We start from the raw sequence: 23296 nt of genomic DNA on the forward strand, positions 1-23296 counted from the left end.
TTTTAGTTATAATAAACCCGATTTCTTCTTTTATTTATTTAGATGCCTCCGCGTCCCCCGTGCTTATGATACATTCAGTATATACATTTGGCCATAGGGGGACGCCGCACATACACGCTCACACTCACAAGTTAAGACACTTTAGACAGAAGAGATGCTTTCCATAGAGAAATGTTTTCGAGTGTCCTCCGTGGATTGCAGTCTACTTCCTCCAAAGCTAAGTAAGGCCTCCCCCGTCTATAACACCCGTTTGCAGCGGTCATTAAGAACCTACGTAGACATTCATCTTCTCTAAATCTTTTCTCTCATAGGTCCAGTAAAGCTGCAGTGATGTTGACCTCACCGCGACGACCCCCAGTTCGACTTTTTAAACAGGTGAGTCGTTTTCATCGCCTACGTGGGACGGTTGGTACCATTGAAACACCAGTTGGGAGTCCTCCAGTTGCATAGCACATACTTAGCGGAGGTCCATTCCCTTGAATTCTTCATTTCTTGCAGATTTGCTCACCAAGCAACTCCATCAAAGGTTGGTGTTTCATTGACAATAATAAATAAATGCTAATGACTGAAGAGCTTGTATTTTGTTATGGAGTTAACACTCAAATAGGCAACATTGAAATAACGGTCAACTGTCAAAGTTCTAAGGGTCCACTATAGGGAAATAATTTTTAAAAATAGAGATTGAACACAATTCGGTTCTATTCCTTAATTAAAAAAAAAAAAAAGTGTGCTTGGTGAGCAAAATCCAAAAAGTGACTTCAATACAGGACTTGTCAGTGTTCTTGAGAATTTATAATGGACTCGTTGAATGCATAAAGTTCCAGTTTGAATGTTCATCGGGGTTCCAATAAACTGTGTTGTGATTGGTCAGGAAGAATTGGGCCGAGGCGTCGTGACAAGCACACAAGAAGAGCAAAACGTAGAGCACCACAGGAGTCACCCCGGAGAACACGATCACAACAAAAAATGGGGGCGCTAATTAGCCCATCAATAAATTACAGTCAGGGAACAATCGTTCAAAAGCAGGATTGCAGTCAGCTGATCTCCATGCATTATAAGGCTTCAACCAAACGTTTGACATCACACAGCATCATAGTAGTGACAAAAACACACCAAAGACGGGCTTGAATTGTCCATTTTTTCTGCCTTTTTTTTTTTTTTTCAAATTCAAAACGAATGATACGATTTTAAGGAAAGCAGAGAGTGGATCGATGCGGGCCGTCCCACTGTACCTATTGATCTGCAGACAGACGGCTGAATGGCATTGATTTTCTGAGGTAGACAATGCAGGCGTTGTGGCAGGGGGGGGGGGGGGAGGGGCTTTAGGCGGGACAGCTACAGGGTTAAAAGGGGGCTTTATTTCCTCAACTCTGACTTGTTGGACGGGTTGACCCGTCCATCACGCTCTCTCTCTCTCTCTCTCTCTCCAGAATGTCTTGCCACTTACGCTGTCATTGGTGTAACACGCCCCCCCCCCCCCCTCGCTGATGGATGGCGGAGAGTATGGATGAAGACGTGAAAGAGAGATCAACGTAAAAGCCTCAGACTTCTTCACGTCTCCCCCCCCCCCTTTGCAATACATCTACGTGCATAGAGTATCAACTAGGGATGGGCTTGTTAATAACTAGTGGATCATGAAGTCTTCCAGGTTGGAGACAAAATAAAGTGCAGCACTTAGATGGAACCAGCGTCGGCATCAACTACTCGTTTGCTGTCTAAACATGTCAGCTAAGGCGCACTAGCCTCAAAATGAAGTTCAAAACTTTGTGAATGCTCCAATGCTGGTTCCATTTGGTCAACTTAGTTATCAGGCTACGTCGTGGCTTTGTTTGCTAGTTTGGAAGCTAATTCCGAATGTAATTGAGAAAAATGGAGATGATTTTGTCTCAGTTGGTTTACTGCCAGAAGAAAGTCAACGCGACAGTCCGCTAACGCCTATCGGGTGCGACCATGAAGAGATAAGACTTACGTGACAACAGCCTGGAATAGAAACGGCCATCTTGTTTCTTAATTGTCACACATCATACAGACCTAAACCTTGGGGACCTTTTCTGGTTGCGTTATTATGCTCTAAGGATGTATTCAGAACTGACTGGTCCACTTTATACGAACCAGGGTTCGATTGTAAAGCTGGAGCCCAGATCGTCACAAGCGTGGGTGTGTTTACAAAATATACTTCGCTTGCAAAATGTACAATCTGAATAGGAACAGCACCAAACGAAAAAAAATGAAGTCCGCTTTTGATCTGGACCAAACAAGCGGACTAAAGGACTTTTCTGGTCTGAATACACCCTAAGACAATTTACCCTAGTGCCCATCCTTAGTATTAACCTTTCAGAAAACCCAAGTTTTCCAGATGAACAGCCGCGACAGATAAAGTGAATCCTCTCCGTGGGAACGATCATAAATAAACAAAAATAACTCCTGCATAAAAGACAGATCTTTGGGAATCTGTCAACCAGTGAGGTGAGTCAGAATCAGCAGTTTTGGGATTTCCCTTTCTGTTATGGGGGTTTTGGTTTGGGTGGGGTACTATAGTGTCCTGATGGCCACGGGGTACAGCAGGGACATGTGCTCGGCCCCCTTGATGGGCAGCTTGCGGCTGGAGTAGAAGTGGATGATGTCGGGCACACTGTCGAAGGGGCAACTGTTCTGGCCCAGGACATACTTGTTCTCTTTGGTCCTGGACAGCTTCATATGCATAAAGCCCTGGCTGCTCCTGGGGACACACAAAACCACAAGAAACAGCAGTTAGTGAGCAACCCAGGGGGGATGCGACAAAGACTTGTACTTAAGGTCCAAGGCGTCACGTGCCCGGCATGGGGATGAGGCTAATGAGCCCTTAGGATAAATCACTTAAGCTAGAGCAGTAAAAAGCAAATGAAGAAGCTCCCTGCGCGGTTCCACCCGCCTCGGATCAATACCTTTTACAGTTTCACACTAATCCTGTGCTCGCAAATAGAAAATTACCATTCTGAATCGGAGCCACGGGGATATTAATATTTCATTTATCTTCGGAGGGACATAAACAAAGTATTGTGATTATTGGTCTTAGCAACTAATATCTCCAATTCTATGTTCAGAAAATTGCAAGACAAAAACAACGACAAATATTTTTACTGCCTTGGCACATCTCTGGGGGTAAGGTGGTAAAACGCAACTAAACATTTAATGTAAATATTTGTCCCTAACCCAAGTTCTGTGCATGTACTCCACCTGGACAATGTGCGAATCGGGATTTGAAATTCCTTTTTTAATTATCTGGTATTGTAAGTGTAACCCCAATGGGTGTTTTTGCTCCATCGTGCTCAAAGGGAAAGTACTGGAGTGATAACAATGGAAAGTTGGAGAGGGGGGGGGGGGGGGGGGGGCACAGGGTTCAATCTGAGGGTGTCCTAAAAATGACAAATCTATCAAAAGCTGTCTCTTTATTCACAGATGCAGGCCACTGTGTAATATTTCTCAAAGCGACAGTAAAACATCTCTGTGACTTTCGCCTTATTGAGTCTCTCGAGTGTCATTAATGAGTTGAAATAACACGAAGAAACATTTCTGTACTTTCTGTATCGCCACTTCTGTTAGTCTGCGAGCGCCAGCCAGGAGACCTCTAGTTAAAAATAGTCGCTACAAAGAGCTTTTGATGAATCATCAGTCCCTCGGAGGCGGATGCTAGGTTACATAGAGACACACTTAAAACAGAAAACACTTCAGGGTTTGTTTAGGTTTTTTTTAGATTCCCAAATGACTTCCGAGCAAATGTTTGGAGTTGTTGATGCACAATATTGTCCTTCGGAGACAGCCACAAGGACAACACTGCCAACTCCTACCCTGATTCAGAATCCTTCATTCCTAACTTGTCCCTCAACTCCTAGCTAAATTGCTATGTGTTAGCATGCCCCATCTAACGAATCACTAAATCCTATCTTGTAATCTTACCTTTAGTTCTACTTAGACTAAACCGTAGCCTGAATGCTAACTCATACCCGCTAACTCAAACTCAGACAGCTACTCTTGGATACCGATTTGTTGTGTCATTGTTCTTTAAGTGCTTCAGAGTATTGATATTAATAAAGGTGATTGTCTTTCTGCGAGACTAAAAAGACTTTGTTGCAAAATAAAAAGGTGGAGTAGTAAGTGAGGGGCAAATAGGTTGAGAGGGCGGGGTGAACAGAAAACACTTCCCATCAGGTCAGAGAACTGACTAGGGAAAGCTTTGTTGCTCTTTATCAATAATGCAGCGCACATACGTGCCGCCATTCGGGCCTCATGCATCTTTCAGCAACCCGAGACAGAGACCGTCTTCACCTTGGGCCTCCCGCTCAATCTCAGCGTCAGCCGGGGGGAGCTCGCCTCATGTCGAGCGGGGCTGAACTCGTCGTCACCTCTGCTTCTGCGGGGCTCCGCCGTGATGTCGCCGCACCAATCACTCCAAAGATTGCTTTTGAGGCCTGACCCGCGCTCGTGCCTCAGGCACGAGAACCGATGTCGCCTGACGCCCGGCAGCACCAATTATTAGCGAAGAAGCCTCTTGCAAGGGTTGTGATGTCTCTTTGTTTTTTAACTGCCTGTAGGCACTTTCTGGGATATTCAACAATACATTTCGAAGTGTGATTTTTCCCTCCATATACAGAAAAGAAAACATTAAAAAAATGTGAGGCAAAATCGGGTGTCCACTAAAAGCGCTAACTACGGGTGAGGCCTTCATTTGTACAAACACGATTTTATGTGTGTGAACCAAAGTGAACTTGTTGGAAATGTGACTTTAATTCCCCTCACACTGCACTGCTTGCTACCATCTTTTATGAGGGTCACACAAGTTATCCTATGGCAAAGCTTTAAAATCAGTTAGCGGCAGCCACGGTAGCTTCGAGGCCATAAATAAATCAGGTTACTGCACCGGCTGCATATCTGCTTTAATAGCTACTGGCTCGTTATGGAGCTCCAGCTGGACACTTTTGTGATGTGGATTAATGGCGGCGGCGGGATCCACAAGGCTAACTCATCGCTCTCGGTCCATGTAAGTGACCTGAAACACTCTTATTATGGTCATCGATATGCTTTAGTACAATTTTCTGCTAAAAGTCCAACATGATGATCATTTAGTGCTAAATATTGAATTTGTGTTTGTTATTGGGCGTGCGTCGCTCTTTGGAGCCCTTGGGAAATTACTTTGGCTGCTTTCAGCATCAACAGATCGTAGTTTGGCAAATAAAAGTCTTCAAGGGGGATATATTATGGAAAATTGACTTTTTAAGTGCTTTTATACAAATAGTTGGGTCTCCAAAGTGCCCCCTTACCCAACAAATGTGGAGGGTACAAAACCAAAGTAACATTTCTGTTAATGGGTTTTTTTTCTTATTTGAGCAAAATAATAAATGATGGCCAGGTGCAGAAGCATAAAGAAGAAAATGTATACCATGTTTTTGTTCCTCGCCTCCAGCAAGGTTAGGCTCAAGGCTAATCAGTGTCTGTCTACGTTTACACTTTCATCTCCCATCTAAAGGTCGTCGTGGAATCGGGAAGACCTTCCCAAATGTCATTCGTCTGCCTTCAAATCGACAATATTTCCGTACCTCCAGCAAAGATACCGCTTTGCCATATTGTCAGAGAATATGTGGCAACATTCCTGTTGTCGTGGCAACCGGCTCTCGCGACAAGAATGCGATGGGACTTGCACCCCCCCACACCCCTCGGGAATGGAAAGTTCACCGCAGCGAAATGTCAAGACATAACTTGGCCAATAAGAGCGTCCCCTTGGCGGGGGGTCAGAGTTCACTGATGGGAGTTGAAGTGTCAGCAGATTATGAGGTCTGGTGTGGCGAGGTGAAGGATGAGGGCAGTGTTGGTGGGAGGTAGAGGTGGCAAAGGTGAAGCTCATTAGCATATCGGAACAACGCAGTCAGCACACTATTGTAGTCCAGGTGGAGCTTTTTGTGCAACAGAGAATTTTAAAATGTTTTCTCGAACTTGGCTTTGAATTCTAAAGTTAACCACTTCCTAAATTGTCTGTTGGCATTTATCCAATTCAATAATTAGTAAGTAGTCAAATAAAAAGGACGATGTGATTCTTACTTAAGTGAGAGGGAGTAATCGTTCTTGCTCGTTTCGCTGTTCCGCACCAGGTAACTCGCCTCCTTGCACAACCGCAGCAGACATTCCGCATCCGTCCGACTGATGGCGCCGTGGTACCAGCTGACAAAATAATAAAGGGGGAAAATAATTAGCCATCGTGGGGACAAAACAAATCCAAAGCAAGGGATCGAACTCACAATTGGCTCTCCAAGGCCATGCTGGGATCGATGCGTTCCCCAACAGAGGACCCGGGTTGCTCGGCCGACGACATTTTGGTGTTAACCAAGCAGCCGCTGGAGTGCCGCTGCAATGGGCGGCTTTTCCCGTCCTTGGTGGGCGACATTCGAGACTTCTCCACGCCATCAAACTGAACTATAAGATAAAAAAAAAACAATGCTTGAACACCTTTGAGCAGTTGTGTTGATCAGTTCTAGATATACAGACCCGTGAGTGAGTGAGTGAGTGAGTGAGTGAGTGAGTGAGTGAGTGAGTGAGTGAGTGAGTGAGTGAGTGAGTGAGTGAGTGAGTGAGTGAGTGAGTGAGTGAGTGAGTGAGTGAGTGAACAGCTCGCATTTTTGTAAACCTTTTTGCAATTTATTTTCATGGGTCAATACTAAAATGACATTACACGACTAGCACATATTTATGGACCCTACTGTAATCAAATATTTATTTCGTGAGACTGTTTAAATCACGGCTCGATGGAAATAGCAGTGAAACTGAGAGAAATTCTGCTTGCGATTATTTACAGTGATGGTGACACTTGGCGACATGTTCACACGCTCCATTAATCCATCCCGACTATTCTTTCTAAATACTTGTACATTCACATTCCAGTGCGTGTGAACACGTCAGCAGCCGAACCAAAAAGACATTCAAATACCCAAAAGTTAAAAATTACACTACGCGACAAGGTTACGTGCACTCAAGGCCGACTGGTAGAAGTGACTAAACTTGTTTATTGGCTATTTACATAAGTCTCACGTGGCCAGTCAGCTCCCGCTTGTGTGTTTCCCATGTGTGTGGCTTTTGGTTTCTTTCCCGCCGTCATCCATCATTATAATTGATGTCGCGGCACCCTTGGCTTTGGAAAAGACCTATTTTAGAGCCACGCTGACACGCCGGCGGTGGAACCGGCATGCGCGAGCGGCTTCCCTTGCTGTGAACGCTTTGACATATCAACGGCCGTGGCTCTTGATGAAGAGAATCGATGACATCGGCCCTCTGTCATCAATGCATCGAGAGTCGTCTCTTGTGTTCTATGAGCCATGACAGCATGTCCAGAGAGATGCGTTTAGCTTGTGGGCTACATATGGTCCAGAGGAAGAACGTTTGATGCGGCCCGCCATGCAATTGTAAACGTATTTCAGGGCAGAAGAGTCGGGCCGATGAATCGTTGGGGCGGGACCCTAATCAGTCTCAAGACGTTTGATCGCATTCCGAGCATGCGAAGCTGCCTGACTATTAGTTTCGAGTCATCAAGTTTTGCAACCGTGCTCAGCACGCATGCGATGATAAAAACTAAATATGTTCGCGATGTAGCGTCACTTTACATCTTGCCAAGTGAAAATGTACATTTGGAGATGTACAGTATGTTTTTAATTGGACAACAACGGGAAAAAAAAGGAAAAAAACGTTGTTCACTGGTATGAATACTGCTGGAAAATTCAGTTGATGAAACTGCCGATTTTTTGGACATAACAAGAAGTAACAAAGCAATTTAGAGACAAAAAGTCTTCATAGAAGCCCCTCAGAAAATATCGAGATCATTTCTTTCATTTTATGCCATTGTGTTGAATAAGCTGCTATTATTTACATCCCTATTCATCAATCAGGCAGACAGATTTTTGGCAAGCGACTTTTGTAGTAAATCCGTACACGATGTTGTATTTGTCTTTCGTTTATGTGCAGTTGATGGACATGATGAATTATAAAACGTTTGACTCCTAATTTGGCCGTTTAATGTGCATGGATGCAGTCTGCTCCGATGAAACCACAATGGTGTCATTCGAGCTGTAAACAGCAGGGGGTCCCCTTCACCTCCACTCTATCAATGAACTCATTGCCCTTGACACAATCTACCACAAAGTCGTGGAAGTGATTCATCCAAATGACTTTTTCTTTTTTTTTGGTCTTAAAATCTGATACGTGATGGGAAATCAGTGGCTTCAGAAAAACTCGGGTCTAACGGGAAGGCATCGTTGGGCAGAGCAGTCAATCCAGATGAGTCCACATTGAAGATGTTTGGTTTATTTTGGGCCACAATATGAGTGTGCTATGAGCCCGATACATTTTGTTTCCATGGCAACTGACCGGTGGGGACAACGGCGATGCATGTTTACGCTCCTCTTATCCTTGCCGACAGCTGTTTTGTTTGTAATTCAACTTCTTCACTTCCCTTTTTTTCATGTCGCATTCTAACCATGACAATCCCAAAAACTCACCGCCTTTCATCACCATTCCTACAAACTAGGTTGTCAAAGTGTGGCTCTGGACGTGAAGATAAAAGCTTTCAAATTTAAGGTGTTTCATGTCTCTATCAAGTCCATGGTACAGATTTACTATCCAGAAAAAAAATAGGGGGTTATTAAAAAAAATCTTATTCCATTAGGAAATACAGTTCACATTTTGCTATTATCCTGAACACAAATGTATATAGACTATAGGATAATGTCCTTGTTACATAATTCCTGCCTGGCTCCCATTTTTATTTCTATCGTTGGTTGCCCACACAACGTGTAAGTATTTGCTCACTTGACCGCATCTTTTTCTTGTTGATGTCCAACTAAGACAAGAAAAAAAAGGAAAAAAAGCTGCACACTGTTTGGATTATATTCAAAACGGTTTGTCTTTTCTTCCTTCTAAACCGAAAATGTATATTTTAGGCTCCAAATATCAGCGAGCCAAGCTTATTCCCCTTTTCTGCACCAGATTGACGAGATGATTGGCCAAGAGCAGAACAAAAGCCTCCTGACAGGCAGCTTAAGAAGGATGAGAATGTGCACAGTTATCTGAAGAAACACACACACATAAATTGTCATGTTGTGTGTGTTGGCGCAGCGATTGTCGATGGAATCGGATGGAAGTGTCAGTCGGACGCTGATGGATGGAGGGAAGACATGCCCCCTTTTATGCCGTAGGAAACACTCTAAAAAATTAAAACGGTCAAGGTATAAACGTGCCTGGCTGTCAAAGAGATATGACACTCTATTTCAAAATGGAATAAAAGCATCTTGATAGTGAAAAATATTCTGAATTTGGGGTGGAACAAAGAAAAAAAAAAAAAGAAAAAGAAAATTGCTTTATGGCATGGGGATCAGCTCCACGGTCACAGAGGGCAAGCCAAAAGCTCCCGCGAAGGCTCGGACCCAGTGAGGATCACATTACAGCTGGATACCAATCTCAACGCCACTCACATGGCGGCAGATGAGGGGCGGGGCCCAAATAGCTTTCCCATGGATTGGCCCACATAAATCAAGTCCTCACCCACAGCGCACAAAAGCGTCCTTTTACATGCCGATCTCCACGGGAGGAGATCCTGTTCCCTCGCATTAGTTCTGTCCCGCGTCCTTCACTTCTGCTTGGAATGAAAGCAGTTCACAGTGCGTCTGAGTTCTGATGAGTATCAATAAGAGGAAACACAGTGGAAAAATCCAAAGCCAAACTCTATAAAGGTGAAGGAGCTATTCAGATTTTCTGCTTCAGTGAGATGTAACAATACGGCCAATTTCCATTATAACGACCAACTTTTGAGAAAATCAGTCAGGCTGGGTGAAGATTCAGAGCCACTTTCAAGTCTTCGACACTACAATGCAGATTAGGGTGGCGACAGCTCTGCTATCATGACATGCTCCCCACCCACCCACCCACCCACTAGTATGAAAGTCACGACTTTTACATCCCGGACTAAAAATAATTTAAGATAAGTGTGATTCCTTTGCAGCTACTCCAACAAGGAGACCGGCATTTGGGGAACCATCTGGAAGCGCAGCGAGTGTATTGACAAAAGGAAATGGGGGGGTCAGAGCGAGTGATTACGCAGACAAGAGGCAGTTGGGCACAATTAAAACTAATGAGCCTTCAGCATTTTAAAACTCAGGGATTTTCCGCCACGTGTAATCCAGATGGAAAAAGTACGGCGTTTACAAAAGCTAGCCCCTGACACCGTTAACTAGTCTTCCAATCGTCCCTGAAGTTACTCCTCAAGTGAAACAAACACACGGAAGGGTGGATGAGGGGAAATATGGTAAAAGAATGGATGAAATGATGGGACAGACATTGGACAAGTGGAACACCAACACCCACCCTGGTGGTGCTGCTCACCGGCGCCTTGTCCGGGCGGGGGTTGAGCCGTCTGCGTGGGCGACTCCAGCTCCTCCACCAGGGGAGAGCTGCTGTTGAGCTGACCCACCGGAGGGGGCCACGGAAGGTCCTTGATCACTTTAATCTCTACTGCAAGAGATGCCCGAAGAAGGAGAAGATGGACGACGACAAAGGGGGGAAAAAAGGGTAAGAGAGGAAGAAGAAAACGGCGTGAAACTTTGAACAAGTTGAGGTAGAGAGATGGTTGTTGTGACTAAACAGGAAGCTGGAATAGAGAAGCAAGGGAAAGAGGATGGAGAAAGTTAGTTTGTGAAGACGCTAGCGTGTGTGAAAGCACACGTGTTGACCTTGCAACCTTTCTACCTTGATGAACACTATTACCAAAGGCAGGTATGAGTTTCTTGAGGCTTTCTCATTAACATGCCTGTTTGCTCCGCTGTCATTTCATTTAGCTTCGCTTAATTTACTCGGCTAATTGCTAACGCGTGCATATTCAAAACAAGACACTTGTGTTTACGCTGCAAATTATGCGTACGAAGGAGAAGCCCGTTTTCGTCCCCTCCAGCGCACGGCTTCTCTGCGCTCGTATCCATCACATGATACAATGGTGCTCCGTTTTAGAGCATGTTTATGTGAAAGAGTGCCATTTGTATGAAAAAAAGGATAGAGACGTGATGAAAGTCTTTTAGCGGAGCTGGACAGCGGGAGCCTGTGAGGCGGGAAAACATGTGTGTATGTGTGTGTGTTTGTGTGTGTGTGTGTGCGTGTGGGCCAATGTGTGCGAGTGAAGATAAGCGCAGCGACGGGACACGTTAGAAAGAAAGACGGCCGTCTTGAAGGTTATCTGCACGCCGTCACCAGTACTACAACGACAACGTTTTTTTTTTTGTCTCCAGGATCCTCCCGCTGCTGGACCGTGAAGCCTATCGATGATTTATTTGAAGACTTTCTGGGTCGTTAAGACTGGGCAAGATTCATTAAAAATTCATAAAAGGCGACTCTCGCACACACCTGTAGCAATGTGATAAATGACGATGGCGAATCGTTCTCAGCGTATGAGTATATCATTCCAGTAGCGTAACAAAGCTGATATCCATCTTTTCTCCTTATGTATTGATATAGTGGGCTTAAAAAGTGCAATACAATACATGGCAGTCGCAAACATTTGTCTACAAGCTGGTGTTTCAATACAGAGTTGTACGAAACAACATATCTCACTTTTTTCGATTTACCAGTACCCCAAACTGTGATAACATAAATCCTTTGTCCATATGCCATGGTACTGATAAAGTATCTGAACAAATAAGATCTATAAGTAACATTAATCAGATGTATCAATACAGTATTGCAGCAAGAATAGATACAAGCTTTAGCATCAAAGTAAAGATCAAAAACAGAGAAAGACGCCTTGGCCGTGTCCGGCGTAGAACCCAAGTGGGATTCCTAATTACGCCTCAATGAACAGTACTATATCTGTCCGAGGGGAACACAACAGAAGGAGCAACTGATGCAATATGTCAAAAACTGAGTGTTAATTTTCCTCTTTGAAATACAACTTTCCTTTGTTTGTTTGAGCGGAAGTTGGATTTTCATTCATATCAATGGGGAAAAGATGATTCTGATTATGCAGATGGTCACATAAGATTAGACTCTTATCCAGACACCACTGCATAATAATCTATGACGCCAGACAAGACATCAAAATATCAACGATTTGTCTCGCTAAAGCACGATAACCCGATAAAAACATCTGCAATGAATCAACTCCGATTAGAAACTTTGCTCTCAATGTCGTGTTGAAAGTGGAGCAAATGAAAGTTTGAATGTAGCACACTCATCCAGATTGAAAGCGCCAACACACTTCCTCCCGCTCCCGTGCAGGCTTCCTGGTTTGTTCCGCATATCATACATCACGGTCACCCCTCAGCTCCTTCCTCATCCATCAGCGGATCAGACAGCGGTGGCAGCAGAAGAGGCTTTTGTTGCCAATGTATGACTGAGCCCGCCGCTATTGCTGAGGTCACGGCAAGGATGAGCGATTAACTAAAAAAACGCAAGTACGCACACTCTTCCGACACCTTAACAAGGCTTGGAATTTACATATTAAAAATAATAATAATAGTGGAGTGTTATTGCGCTCTCCTAGGCTGATCATTAACAAGGATAAATAGTCTGGCATTGTGGTATCAGAGCCAGGTGGGAGGGCAGACCGTTTTACGATAGCATTCTCATCATATTTTGTTTGGGTGACACTTTCATTTTCCTATTTAATGTGGTTGTATAAATTGTGAAGGTTTTTGATGTTTGCTCGAGCGGCCTATTAAAATTCAATTGGAGGCGAGTGCATTAGTCATTGATATTACCTTGACCGTAACTTCCTTGCTACACACATGCAAACACAGATCACTAAGTGCCTCGGGTAGCAGGAAAAACGATTGTACTTTCGATAAAAATTAGATAAATCGTGTGAATGTGCAGTAACTGTTATGAATTCACTTGGATATCAGCTAAGAGCACAAATATCGATATTTCATGCTGGTGTATCAATACCGTACCGTAACAGACCATCTGATACATAGCGATTTTTTTTGTCCAGATGCTGACGTATCAATAAAGTATTGAACCAAATAGATATGATACATTGCAACTGGTGTGCCGGTTGCTACACTGATCCATCACAATATCATTTTGATTTCATTTGTTGGTGATATTGATCTTTTGTCCCACCTCTCCGTTATAGGACTGACTTCATCTCTATTGCTGACATTTTTACTCGGCAAAAGCATTTCTCCACATTGATAAGCAATTTCTGGGGGAATCAATAAGAACGAATGGTAAAAAAAAAAAAAGGACATTAAATCCGTCTCTGTTTCTCCTGATGTCGGATAGAAAGTTGGCTCTAGATTTCAGCTCTTTTTCCGTTGCACATGTCAAAAAGAGGAATCACGCCAGCTTGCTATGGAGAAGGGCTCCTTGATGTAAAGATCTAAGGGCGTTTGAACACCTTGCCGAGGAGCAAGCTTCAAATGATCAGGCTTGGACTCCAATTCACGTCATTGTATTTTATGCCCTGCATTTAAAAACACAACCAAGATGAATTAAAGTAGTTTTAAGATGCAGCTTTCTTTTTTAAAGGACATCTTTAATGGCCCAGTTGACACTGGCGTAATAAAAAAACATGTTACGAGTGCTTTAAATAAATGTTGAAGTGTGGTAAACAAATGTCTGAGTGCTGCTCAAAGGCGACATAATGAGAGACTGAGTTCTTATGTAAGCAGCGGTAGAGAGGCGGCGTGAGCAAAAGGCTCGTTTGCATGACACAGAACTACCCAATCAAAATATTCAAAATATTTTTTTTATCTTCAGTGTGCTTTGACCAAATGTTACAGGCCTTCCTATGAAGACACTAGGGAACAGTTTGAAATTCTAAAACATTTGTCTCCTTTAACTTTTTGCTGCTTTTCTCCATAACAGTACTTTATATTGAAATGATTTCCAATAAGCTGCTAATTGTTTAGAATTTAAAAAAACACAATAGAAAATAAGGCCCCTCACAGTATGTGAAATCGATAGAACACAATATAAATCTAAAGACAACTGGCAATATTTTCCCACGTGTTGCTTTTGCACTCCCCTCTCTAATATTATTCCAGTAGCGTACACCTTCAAAGCCAGCTGATTTTCACTTCAAGAGGCCGACCTTTTCTCATCCTATTAATCAAAAGACCGCAACCTGAGGGCATCCCCCGCCCCCTTGCATAAATCCCAAATTGAGCACATGATTGATGGTTAAAACATCATAAGAAAAAAAAAGAAAGAAAGAGAGACAAATAGGCCCGGTTGCACAGTGGTGGTACCTGTGGGGGATTTAGCAGTGCAGTCCTTTCTTCTGTGGGGAACTGATCCAGTGCCACTTACAGAGCCCTCGTAGCTAATGCAGTCATAACAAAGCAGAGCTGTTCAAGGATACAAAAAAAAAGAATATATACACACATATATAGAGGGCTGATTAAATATGATTTCATCTAATATTTGTCTAGAACAGCCCTGTTTTGATGTTATGGCTGCTTTAGCCAACCCGGCCGTACTTACATGCACCTGTCTGTATAACCAAATATGTACACCCGTCGTCCCCTTGCTTAAAGCGGAAAAAAAAAAAGTACAAAGGAGGAACACCTGTGAATAAACACGGTAGCAGGTGCTCGGGAAAGAGAAAGGGGGGAAAACGGGGATGTGTAAAGCTTGAAGAAGAACAATGTTAGTGAAGAGAGAAAGAAATGGTTAGAAATGACAAGAAATGACAACCTTTTCTAAATCGATTCCGTCTGATAACCGCAGTCAATAGTTGCACATCCACCAAGCGATACAGTTCGCTCTGTTTTTGATAGCTGTTGCAATTGTTTGATGACATGATAAGATTTTGTCGACCTCTGTTGAGGCTTGTGTATCAAATCAACTAATTTACGCTCTAAAGAAGGACAAGATGATGTCAGCTAAGGTCCACAATAATCCCTCTGGCAAGCATGAATCTGGCATGTAAACAGGAGTTCAGAACATACTAATGTTTGAGCCCAACACTGATCACAAGCCTGATTGAAAGTGAAGTTGTTTCATTCGACGAATTTTGTACAAAAAACCCTTTGCGTGTGTGCCTGTGAGTTCTTCCCATTTTATTGCCCATAAGGGACCTGAGTGACAATTCGCTATCTCCTCTTATGATACCATACTAGTATGTGACGTTTCTGAAAAAATTATATGGAGTTTGTCCAATTGTGCTCCACAAAGTGGAGATTCTCTGCAGCCCAATCGACTGACTGCATTTTGTCCAGACATGCCGTTTGATTTTAAAATCTAGAAATGTCCCCAAAAAAATATCTGGGCTTTAACAAACTGTACATCTTGGTGGTAAAGAGTGCGTTAACAAAATCTCTTCACTCAAGAAGATTTCTAGGCAATAAAGTTAGGAACGTGAACGTTCTACTAAATTCTGGATTTTCTTTTTTTAATGGACATTTCCCAGTACCACATACATCATTGTCATCAACCTTAACCATAAATCTCATCTCGCATATATGTACCTGCAAAGGCTTTGGAAATTCTCTCCTTCTTCCACTCCCAGGGTTGGTCATACTCTTCGGGCGGCCGCTCATCGTCCTGAGGCAGTCGACTCTCTCGAGGGCAGCGCGAGCGTTCGGGGTCTGAGTCTCCACCGTTCTCCGTGGGCTCGTACGGGGTGTCGTACAAGGGAAGCTGCTTGTTGCTTCCGTCTTTTGACCCGCGACCGCCGGATCGGATTTCTAAAGACAATGATGAGAAAAGGGGTTATTATTTTTGTTCTGATGTAAAACTTTATGATGTTTGGTCTGGTTCAAATGAGTTTTGTTGTTCTTCTCTCCGGGGTCACGACTCACATCTGCCAACAAACAGTAGGAGAAGCCAGGAACATCTGTTTGAGTTATAAAAAGAACACGTGTCACTGTCTGTCAGCTTGTCTCGAGTGGGATCCTCTTTTTTAAATCTATCAAGCGGGACGCCAAATGGATTTTTGGAATCATACTAAACAATGCCATAAGGCATTCCAAGGACAGCCGTCATTGGAGGAAATACAGTAAGTATTGTTACACTTTGAATACCGTTACCAACTGCTACTCTGTCTGGCTGTTTTTTAATAGGGCTTAACCGTTCTGTGGTGTCCATCTCACATTCCACAAGTTGGAGTAAAACATGGAGAGTGGACATCCCACACCAGCTGCACGTGAAGAAGTACACTACCAATGGAATAACAGAAGACTGTTTCATCAGGGACATTTTCCATCTCCTCCTTTCAGACAGGAGGCTAAGGAGAATCCAGAGTAGGACTACCAAGAACCAAAGTTCGGTGGATCCTTCTGGCAGTAGTTTAAAATGCTCTTGCCTTACTATGACCTCCATGTCATGTATCTCCTCCACGCCACCTGACCGAAACCAGAACACACTCCCGCCCTTCCATCCTCCCCATAAAGCGACATTCCTAATGAACCACCGTGCCCTTGAGAACTCGCCATTTTCTGCGACCGCCCTTCTATTCTTCATGAAGCTGTTAGTGTCCAGCGTGTGAAGGCAATGAAATATTACACCGCCACTGCTGCATAATTGCCTCTTACCCGCCGGTAACGCTTGCGGACAAAAACGAGCGATGCGTCCGAGGCTAATGGGGCCCGTTGGTGGAGGTGAGGTGAAGCTGGCTGGACCCGTGTCCTCGCACTCACGCTGTTTGATCTCGCAGGTAATTTACACAGTATCACCATAAACTAAAGTCCAAGCTCACCAACAGAGGAGCAAATAGCTTTGGAAGAGAGGAGTAAAATTACTACACCCTCACCTTGCTCCCCCTTCCACAGCAGGAAGTCCAACTTCCTGTCCAGATGCTGCACTTCCTCTTCTATTCATTCAAAACTTACCAGCCCTTTAAAACGTTAAGATGGCTAAATTCTGATGAGTCAGCCAGAAAGTTGAGAGCTGTGAGTGTTTTAAAAGTAGAGAAAGTGCGCTTCATTAAAGCTGCAGTAGCAGTGACCACAAGCATCTGTTAAATGTGTATAAAGGGGGAAGGTATAGCACAGATAACTGCATGAAACTTTTAAACCATTAACTCACGCGATAAAAGGCAGTTACCGGAATAAGAGCGTAAAGCCAAAGGCTGTCGAATGTGTCAAGGGATTTTCTTTACATTAAAGTTGAATTTCTTTAGTGTTCTCTCATATACAGACAACATGGAAAAATGTCGGACTAAATGTAACATTTCGTCTGTATTTTCTACTGCTCTGATAGGTATGAAAATTCACTCATTGAGTGGATGATAACATCCTAGCGAGGCGGCTGAAATCATCTGATAACAAATTCAATGGCTGCCAGGCGCACATTAATATCACCGCTCTAAGTAATTCTGCCACAACGCCATGTGAATGCTAAAGAAAAATGATATAATTAAGATGTGAACACACATTCCAGAGTAGCTTCGGGGCATGTGAGTAACATGCAGGTTGACTCAATGCGATGGTGTAGCAGCGCGGTCGAGGTGGGAGTTATATGATGCCACGTAAAGGTGTCAGTCAGGCACACGGCTGACAAGGGAAGGTGTTTGCTCCCTGACCCGTGGCGGCCTTGCTGTTGACTGACTTTCCGCTTGGTGAGTGGAGCCGTGAGGTGACGCGCGCTCGCAGAATACTAACAACTTTCCAACAGCTGCTGCATGACGGTGCTGTCGTTGAACGCCATTTTATTGCCATTTTGGTTTTGATCCAATTTCGGGTTAACTTTAGTAGAATATATTCACTCACAATTTAAAAGTCAGCTGTGTTCCTTTTAAAGCAAAATATTTCAAAACTACATAGAAATTAAAATAGTTACATTTGTCTTTATTCCATTCAACGCTGTTAGCCTGAGCTAGCCAATAGCATGCTAACTGTCAATTTAAAACCTTATGTTAAAAAAATATAATCTTAAAATTTGGCCAAATTATAGCTTGACCAGATATAACTTAAAATATAATGACGACATATATATTTTATCTTAAAGCTATACAGACCTGCATATGTGCATATTAGTTTTTACATTATGTGACAACTTGCTCTTTCCTCAAATGACCTGGAGGGGGAAAACTTGTAAAGTATTCCACCCACAAGACAACAACAGGCACATAGATTCATTCCCTGGATTGTGAGGCGGAGAACAAGCCAAAGGAGCCAACAGAGCACAAAGCGATGACGGAAGTGAGCCCGACAAAGTGACAAGAGGAGAAGAAGAAGAGGAAGAAGAAGAACGAAAGCCTTGGGGACCTTAAGACAAAGAAAGGCAAGTCAATAGATAAAGCGAGCCAGACAAGTGAGTGTTACACGCAAGTCGGCAGCTATAAACAACAGAAACGCTCTGTGACAGTGAGTCAAAGGTAATGAGGTGAGGGACGCTTCTTTATACGACAGCCCCTGAACACAGCACTCTGAGCCTCATTAGGGAAAAAGCTCTGTTTGGAAGGCTTCGGGGGTTAAGTATTATGTAAGCCCTTACCGATAGTCAAAGACAACACTTGCATTCTTATTGGGAAAAGCTCATATGCAAATAGCATCTCTATGAACTGTGCAAATAATGTTCCAAATATTTTATTTATGAATTTTGTCACCTAAAAAGTGCATATTATGAAAAACCATTTACTTGCCCAAAAGTAAAAGACTGATACTTTTTTTTTTTTGCTCGCAGAATGTATGAGCAAGAAGCTTAAAAACGGAGTCAATGGCAACAGCATAATAAGCTGTTTGGCAGAGAATAGTTGGCAAAACATTTTCATGGGTGCAACCCACATGCTCAATTCTGCTACTCATCCCACAAATCCATGTCCCACACAAATGTGGCACAAGATTTTGGTTTCTATTACAAAAAACTGCAATTTTAGTAAAGATGGTCTGCCAAAATGAAAATATCAAATTAATTCAGTGTATAAAGGACTATCTTTCCCTAAAAACACACCAACATGAGGGCTTATAAAGACATGGGCTTGGGTCCTTCAACAGATGTTCGAAGGAGCAAATTGTATATCTACTGTGATTAAACATGATTGGGACTGAGCGTCTGGCACGGTGTAATGACTGACTAAGCGGACTGGCTGTCAAACCTGAAGATGATAACACAACACTGAGGGAATTTGCCCGAGTGTGTGATTTAATCCAGATCAGGCAATTCCTCTCACTCACGCATATTCTCCGAGTCTACTTTGAGCATCGATCCCGGCCGGTACGCGGGCGCAATCACAGCTCATTAAGAGCGAGGTGAAAGCTGGTTAATGAAAAAGATGAATGTGGAGATTGCTTTGGAATGCTGCCAAGCTAATGGAAGGACCCCCGACCCCCCCAACACACAGACACCCATCCCATCTCCGTGCAGGTAACTCAAAAATCTTGAGACAAATAATAAACAGTAGATCGAAAACATCCAATCATTACAATTTCTCTCCATTTTCCTGATAAAACAGCATCAATTCTCCCCACATACCTCCTCCATAGCGCCCTCTCTGGTGAGGGTGGTACCAATATCTCAAAGCAGAGAAAATGGAAAAAAATACACACAAAAATAAAATGCATATACATCTCATTCGGATGAAAGTCTGACAAACTGTAACATGATAGTAAAAGATGGATTTTGTGGAGCAGTGATGTGAGGAAGCTAAGCTATTTTCTGCGTGTGGCTATTGTTCCTCCGGCGCAGATAAGCAGAACCTCGGATTAGGCCCAGAGTGCAGCCAGAGTTCAGATCGCGCTGAAGGAAGACGACCGAGCAACGGGAATGTGGGAGCGAGAGCAGGGGCAAATAAAGGGAGTGAGATGAGAAGGCAAGGAAAAGACAAGTCAGCCGTGTCTGTCAACGCCACGCTCGGTGATGCAGAAAGCTACATGTGTGGTCACGAAGTAGGAGGTGGGGGGCAAAGGATGGGCCGGTGACACGTGCACGTAGTCGTGATGAATTGTCACCGGGTGACCTCTTCCCAATAAGGGTCAACAGTTTGTTAGGGATGATAGGGGCACGTGATAGAGCCTCACCTGGGACACGCAGCCTTCACTGAAGCCATGTCGAGACTGATCCATCTCGCCATTTATCCATCTATCTATTACTCTAGCATCATCCATCCATCCATTAATCATCCATGCATCATCCATCTGTCCATTAATCATCCATCCGTCCATGCATCCGTCCATCTGTCCATGCATCCGTCCATGCATCCATCCATCAGTCCATCTGTCCGTCCATCCATCCATCCATCCATCCATCCAGAAGCCTTTTTTCATGTGATGTGTGATGATGCTGGCTTAAAATGTGTTAAACATACCCAAACTAGCCAATATCACCTTGAAATCTGAAAGGTTTTATATCAAAGGACTAATCATTATCTTTTAAATCTCACTGCACTCTCTGTAGCCAAACAAAGCAGACACCGAAATAAACTTCAATTTTTCACTCCATTGAGTTTCTGTTCTCTCTCTGGGTTGTCACTCACTATAGATGCTGGCTTCACACCAAAACTGGTTTGCTAAGATGTGGCAACAATAGCCACCCTGAACTGTGTGTGAACCCGCTACAACTTGTGGAGATGCTTACAAAACCAAATAAAAAAAAAATAACACATTCAACTTCAAAGCATAATTAGAAGCACAAATGCAGGCTGCAACAGCGATAAATCCTAAAATGATGTTTAATTAATGGGAGAGCATTGCATCAATATTCATTCTATCAAAAAGTTGTTAAAAATGCCTCTCGGTGCTTTAAAGCAACTTTATATTGATTTGGGAACCCTCAGGGAAAGGTGTACAAGAACTACATGAGGTAAATATGGGGACCGTGACATTACCATAATAAACAGTAATACTGTTTACCTGTGTGATCTAATCCCCCGACAAAAAGTTTGAGGTAAAACAAAACATGACCTTCAACTGATTGTAGATTGCTTAGCACCAAACACATTGTTCAAGTTCCTACCTACTCCTCTAACAAGCTGTATACATATAAATACACCATATTTCCTCAAATAGTGGCCCCTGACTCTAAATGACGCCATGTCTCAGTTCATCGCAAGAGATTCTGTGTTAGTGTTTTGAAATCAGTTCATCGAAAATATTGGGGACTGATTGACAGCTATGCCTTCTTGCTGGTATGTCCTTGAGCATTTGCCCAACCCCCTCACCGACATTTCCCTGCTTACATATGCACATGTGTGCTGAAGTGTTAAAACCAGATGGGTATAATTAATTTTTACTCTGCGGGGTGAATTAAATTGAATTTATCGAAATATAAATGAATAACGTACACGTCACCTCTACTGCCTTTGTTACTAACTAAAAAGAACTTAATTGTGTTTTGCAATCCTGTTTGGTTGTTTTTAAAGGTGTTTGAGAGGTGGCAGAGGTGAAGTTGTGCTCCAAGTTGCCTCAGGGTAAGCTTGTAAAAATCCGACACCCCGCATCTGTTCATATTTTTTTTTTCCAGAACAAAAGGAAGAAAAAGGTAAGGTAAAGATAAGCCCGATATTTGCATACAGAGAAAGAACTGGAGGGGCGTTAGAATCAATATTTGACAAGGTAGCTGCTTCAGATGATGAAATTGTGTGTTATTTTTTTGTGTCTCAATTGTCATTATCTTTGTACGTGGCTCACTGTTAACCGAAGGGATTTTAAATTTATTGATAGAAGGAATCTCAACTCCAGGAATGAAAAAAACGGAAAATGTGTGGAGGGAAAAAAAACAGAGAGCAAAAGAGAGACAATTGATACTTTGGCAGTGGCGGTTTGGACTTCTGAATTATTAAACGAAGCACTAATACTGATTTAAGACGAGGGTTCATCCTTCAGATTAAACACAAAGACAGAAAAAAAACGTTTTTCCAACACGCTGACGGAAGCTCTCGCGGTATCTTTGGCATCATCTTGTGGTATCTTGTGACATTTCAGAAGCCATGTCCAGAAAAAGACAAAAAAAATACACAAATAGGTGTATTTGTGAATCGTGCTGGAGAGGATTTTATACATCCCACACTTCCCACTCAACAATTTCAGTGTGAACCGCACCTCCCACTGATGATCGGCTGGGATAGGCTCAAGTTTCACCCACAACCCTTACGACGATAAGCGCAATAAAATAAAATTCAGAAATAAAAAACTCAGTCTTTAGTACATGCTGGTCTGAGGTTTTACAACTCCTCCTTAGATGGCTGCAGTGCACCAGCTCGCGCCATCAATCTCAACAGCAGCGCTGCCAAACATCAGTCAGCACGCCACTAAATTTGAAAGTCCACACTGGATTTTCACTGTTTCAGGAAAGCCATAATAAACACTGCACAGGAAACTGGCATGGGAGCTGAATAGCGGCAAGGTTTTGGAAGGCACAATAGGCTTCAACATCAAAGACAAATTCGGATGCCATGTTGCAAAACCAAAAGACCGGCTTGGATAAAAATCAGTATAGTCGAAGGATGCTACTACCAAATCGTTCGGTACGAATTGTCATTCACAGAAAGGTGCATGTTTCTCTCCAGGAATGTCCACTCCAGCCGTCTACCCGCTTTACGTCACGCCGTTTAGAAGGGAACGCCACACGCACCAACTGCGCTCGACTGTAATTACTTCGTACAAAGAGAGCGTGCGTGCTAAAAACTCCACCGTGTCATTATGGAAGACTGGAAAGGCTCGCAAAAGCTGCATACTTGCAGTGTGCCAGTGATGACGGATAAAATGGTGGCATTCTAACTCCCAGGCCAGAACATTACATATTGGTTTTGGAAAGGTCCACCATGTAATGTTGCAGTACATAATTGGGGAATATATTTTTATATATGTGGAAAGCTTATTTGAGCTATTCAATTCAAAAACTAATTCATTATATAGTTTTTACAACACAAATGTTGATAATGCTGATAATTTTGTTAATTATGAATCAAAACCTAAAATATCACCATGTCAAAAAATTGAATACTATGAAAGAAATGATTTCTGAAATCTAAAAAAACCAAATTAAATGGAAAAAAATACAAATGATTAACTGTCTTTTCAGGCATTATTTCTTGATATTTTTGTGGCAATACTCTTGAGAGATAATACAGTCAAATTGAGTACCTGCAAAATCTAATCATTTTTAAGTCATCTGGAAATGATGAAAATAAAATAAACAAAAGAGCTGACTTTTTATATTTTTTCAGGTTTTGTTTCTTGGCAGTTTTTTTTGCAGGTCTACCCAAAACTGACCCAGCTACCAAATATCATGTTATCATGTATTGTGTAAACACAATTCCTCGCTAAACAGTCACCATCATCTCTGCGACTTGCGGAAGCGCTTCTGATTATTTATTTTTTTTGGAAGGACGAAGTAGACCCTTCAAAGGGAA

General features: G+C 42.8%; 1 protein-coding gene across 3 annotated transcripts in view; it reads right to left on the reverse strand.

The window, feature by feature from the left end:
- shf (Src homology 2 domain containing F) overlaps positions 1-23296 on the reverse strand; it is a 54949-nt gene continuing 31653 nt past the window's right edge. Inside the window, exons 3-8 of one of the 3 annotated variants that reach the window (XM_085907491.1) lie at positions 15474-15692; positions 14253-14351; positions 10378-10524; positions 6270-6444; positions 6073-6192; positions 1-2719 (exon numbers count right to left, since the gene is read on the reverse strand). In XM_085907491.1, coding sequence (XP_085763617.1) covers positions 2533-2719; positions 6073-6192; positions 6270-6444; positions 10378-10524; positions 14253-14351; positions 15474-15692 — 947 coding nt within the window. In that variant the 3' untranslated portion in view covers positions 1-2532. The remainder of the gene's footprint in view (positions 2720-6072; positions 6193-6269; positions 6445-10377; positions 10525-14252; positions 14352-15473; positions 15693-23296) is intronic. The other 2 variants (XM_085907488.1, XM_085907489.1) reach the window with 2 other exon arrangements.

This window comes from Syngnathus leptorhynchus, chromosome 3 (genome assembly GCF_054491065.1).
Source record: "Syngnathus leptorhynchus isolate UIUO chromosome 3, UIUO_Slep, whole genome shotgun sequence".
Lineage (NCBI taxonomy): Eukaryota > Metazoa > Chordata > Actinopteri > Syngnathiformes > Syngnathidae > Syngnathus > Syngnathus leptorhynchus.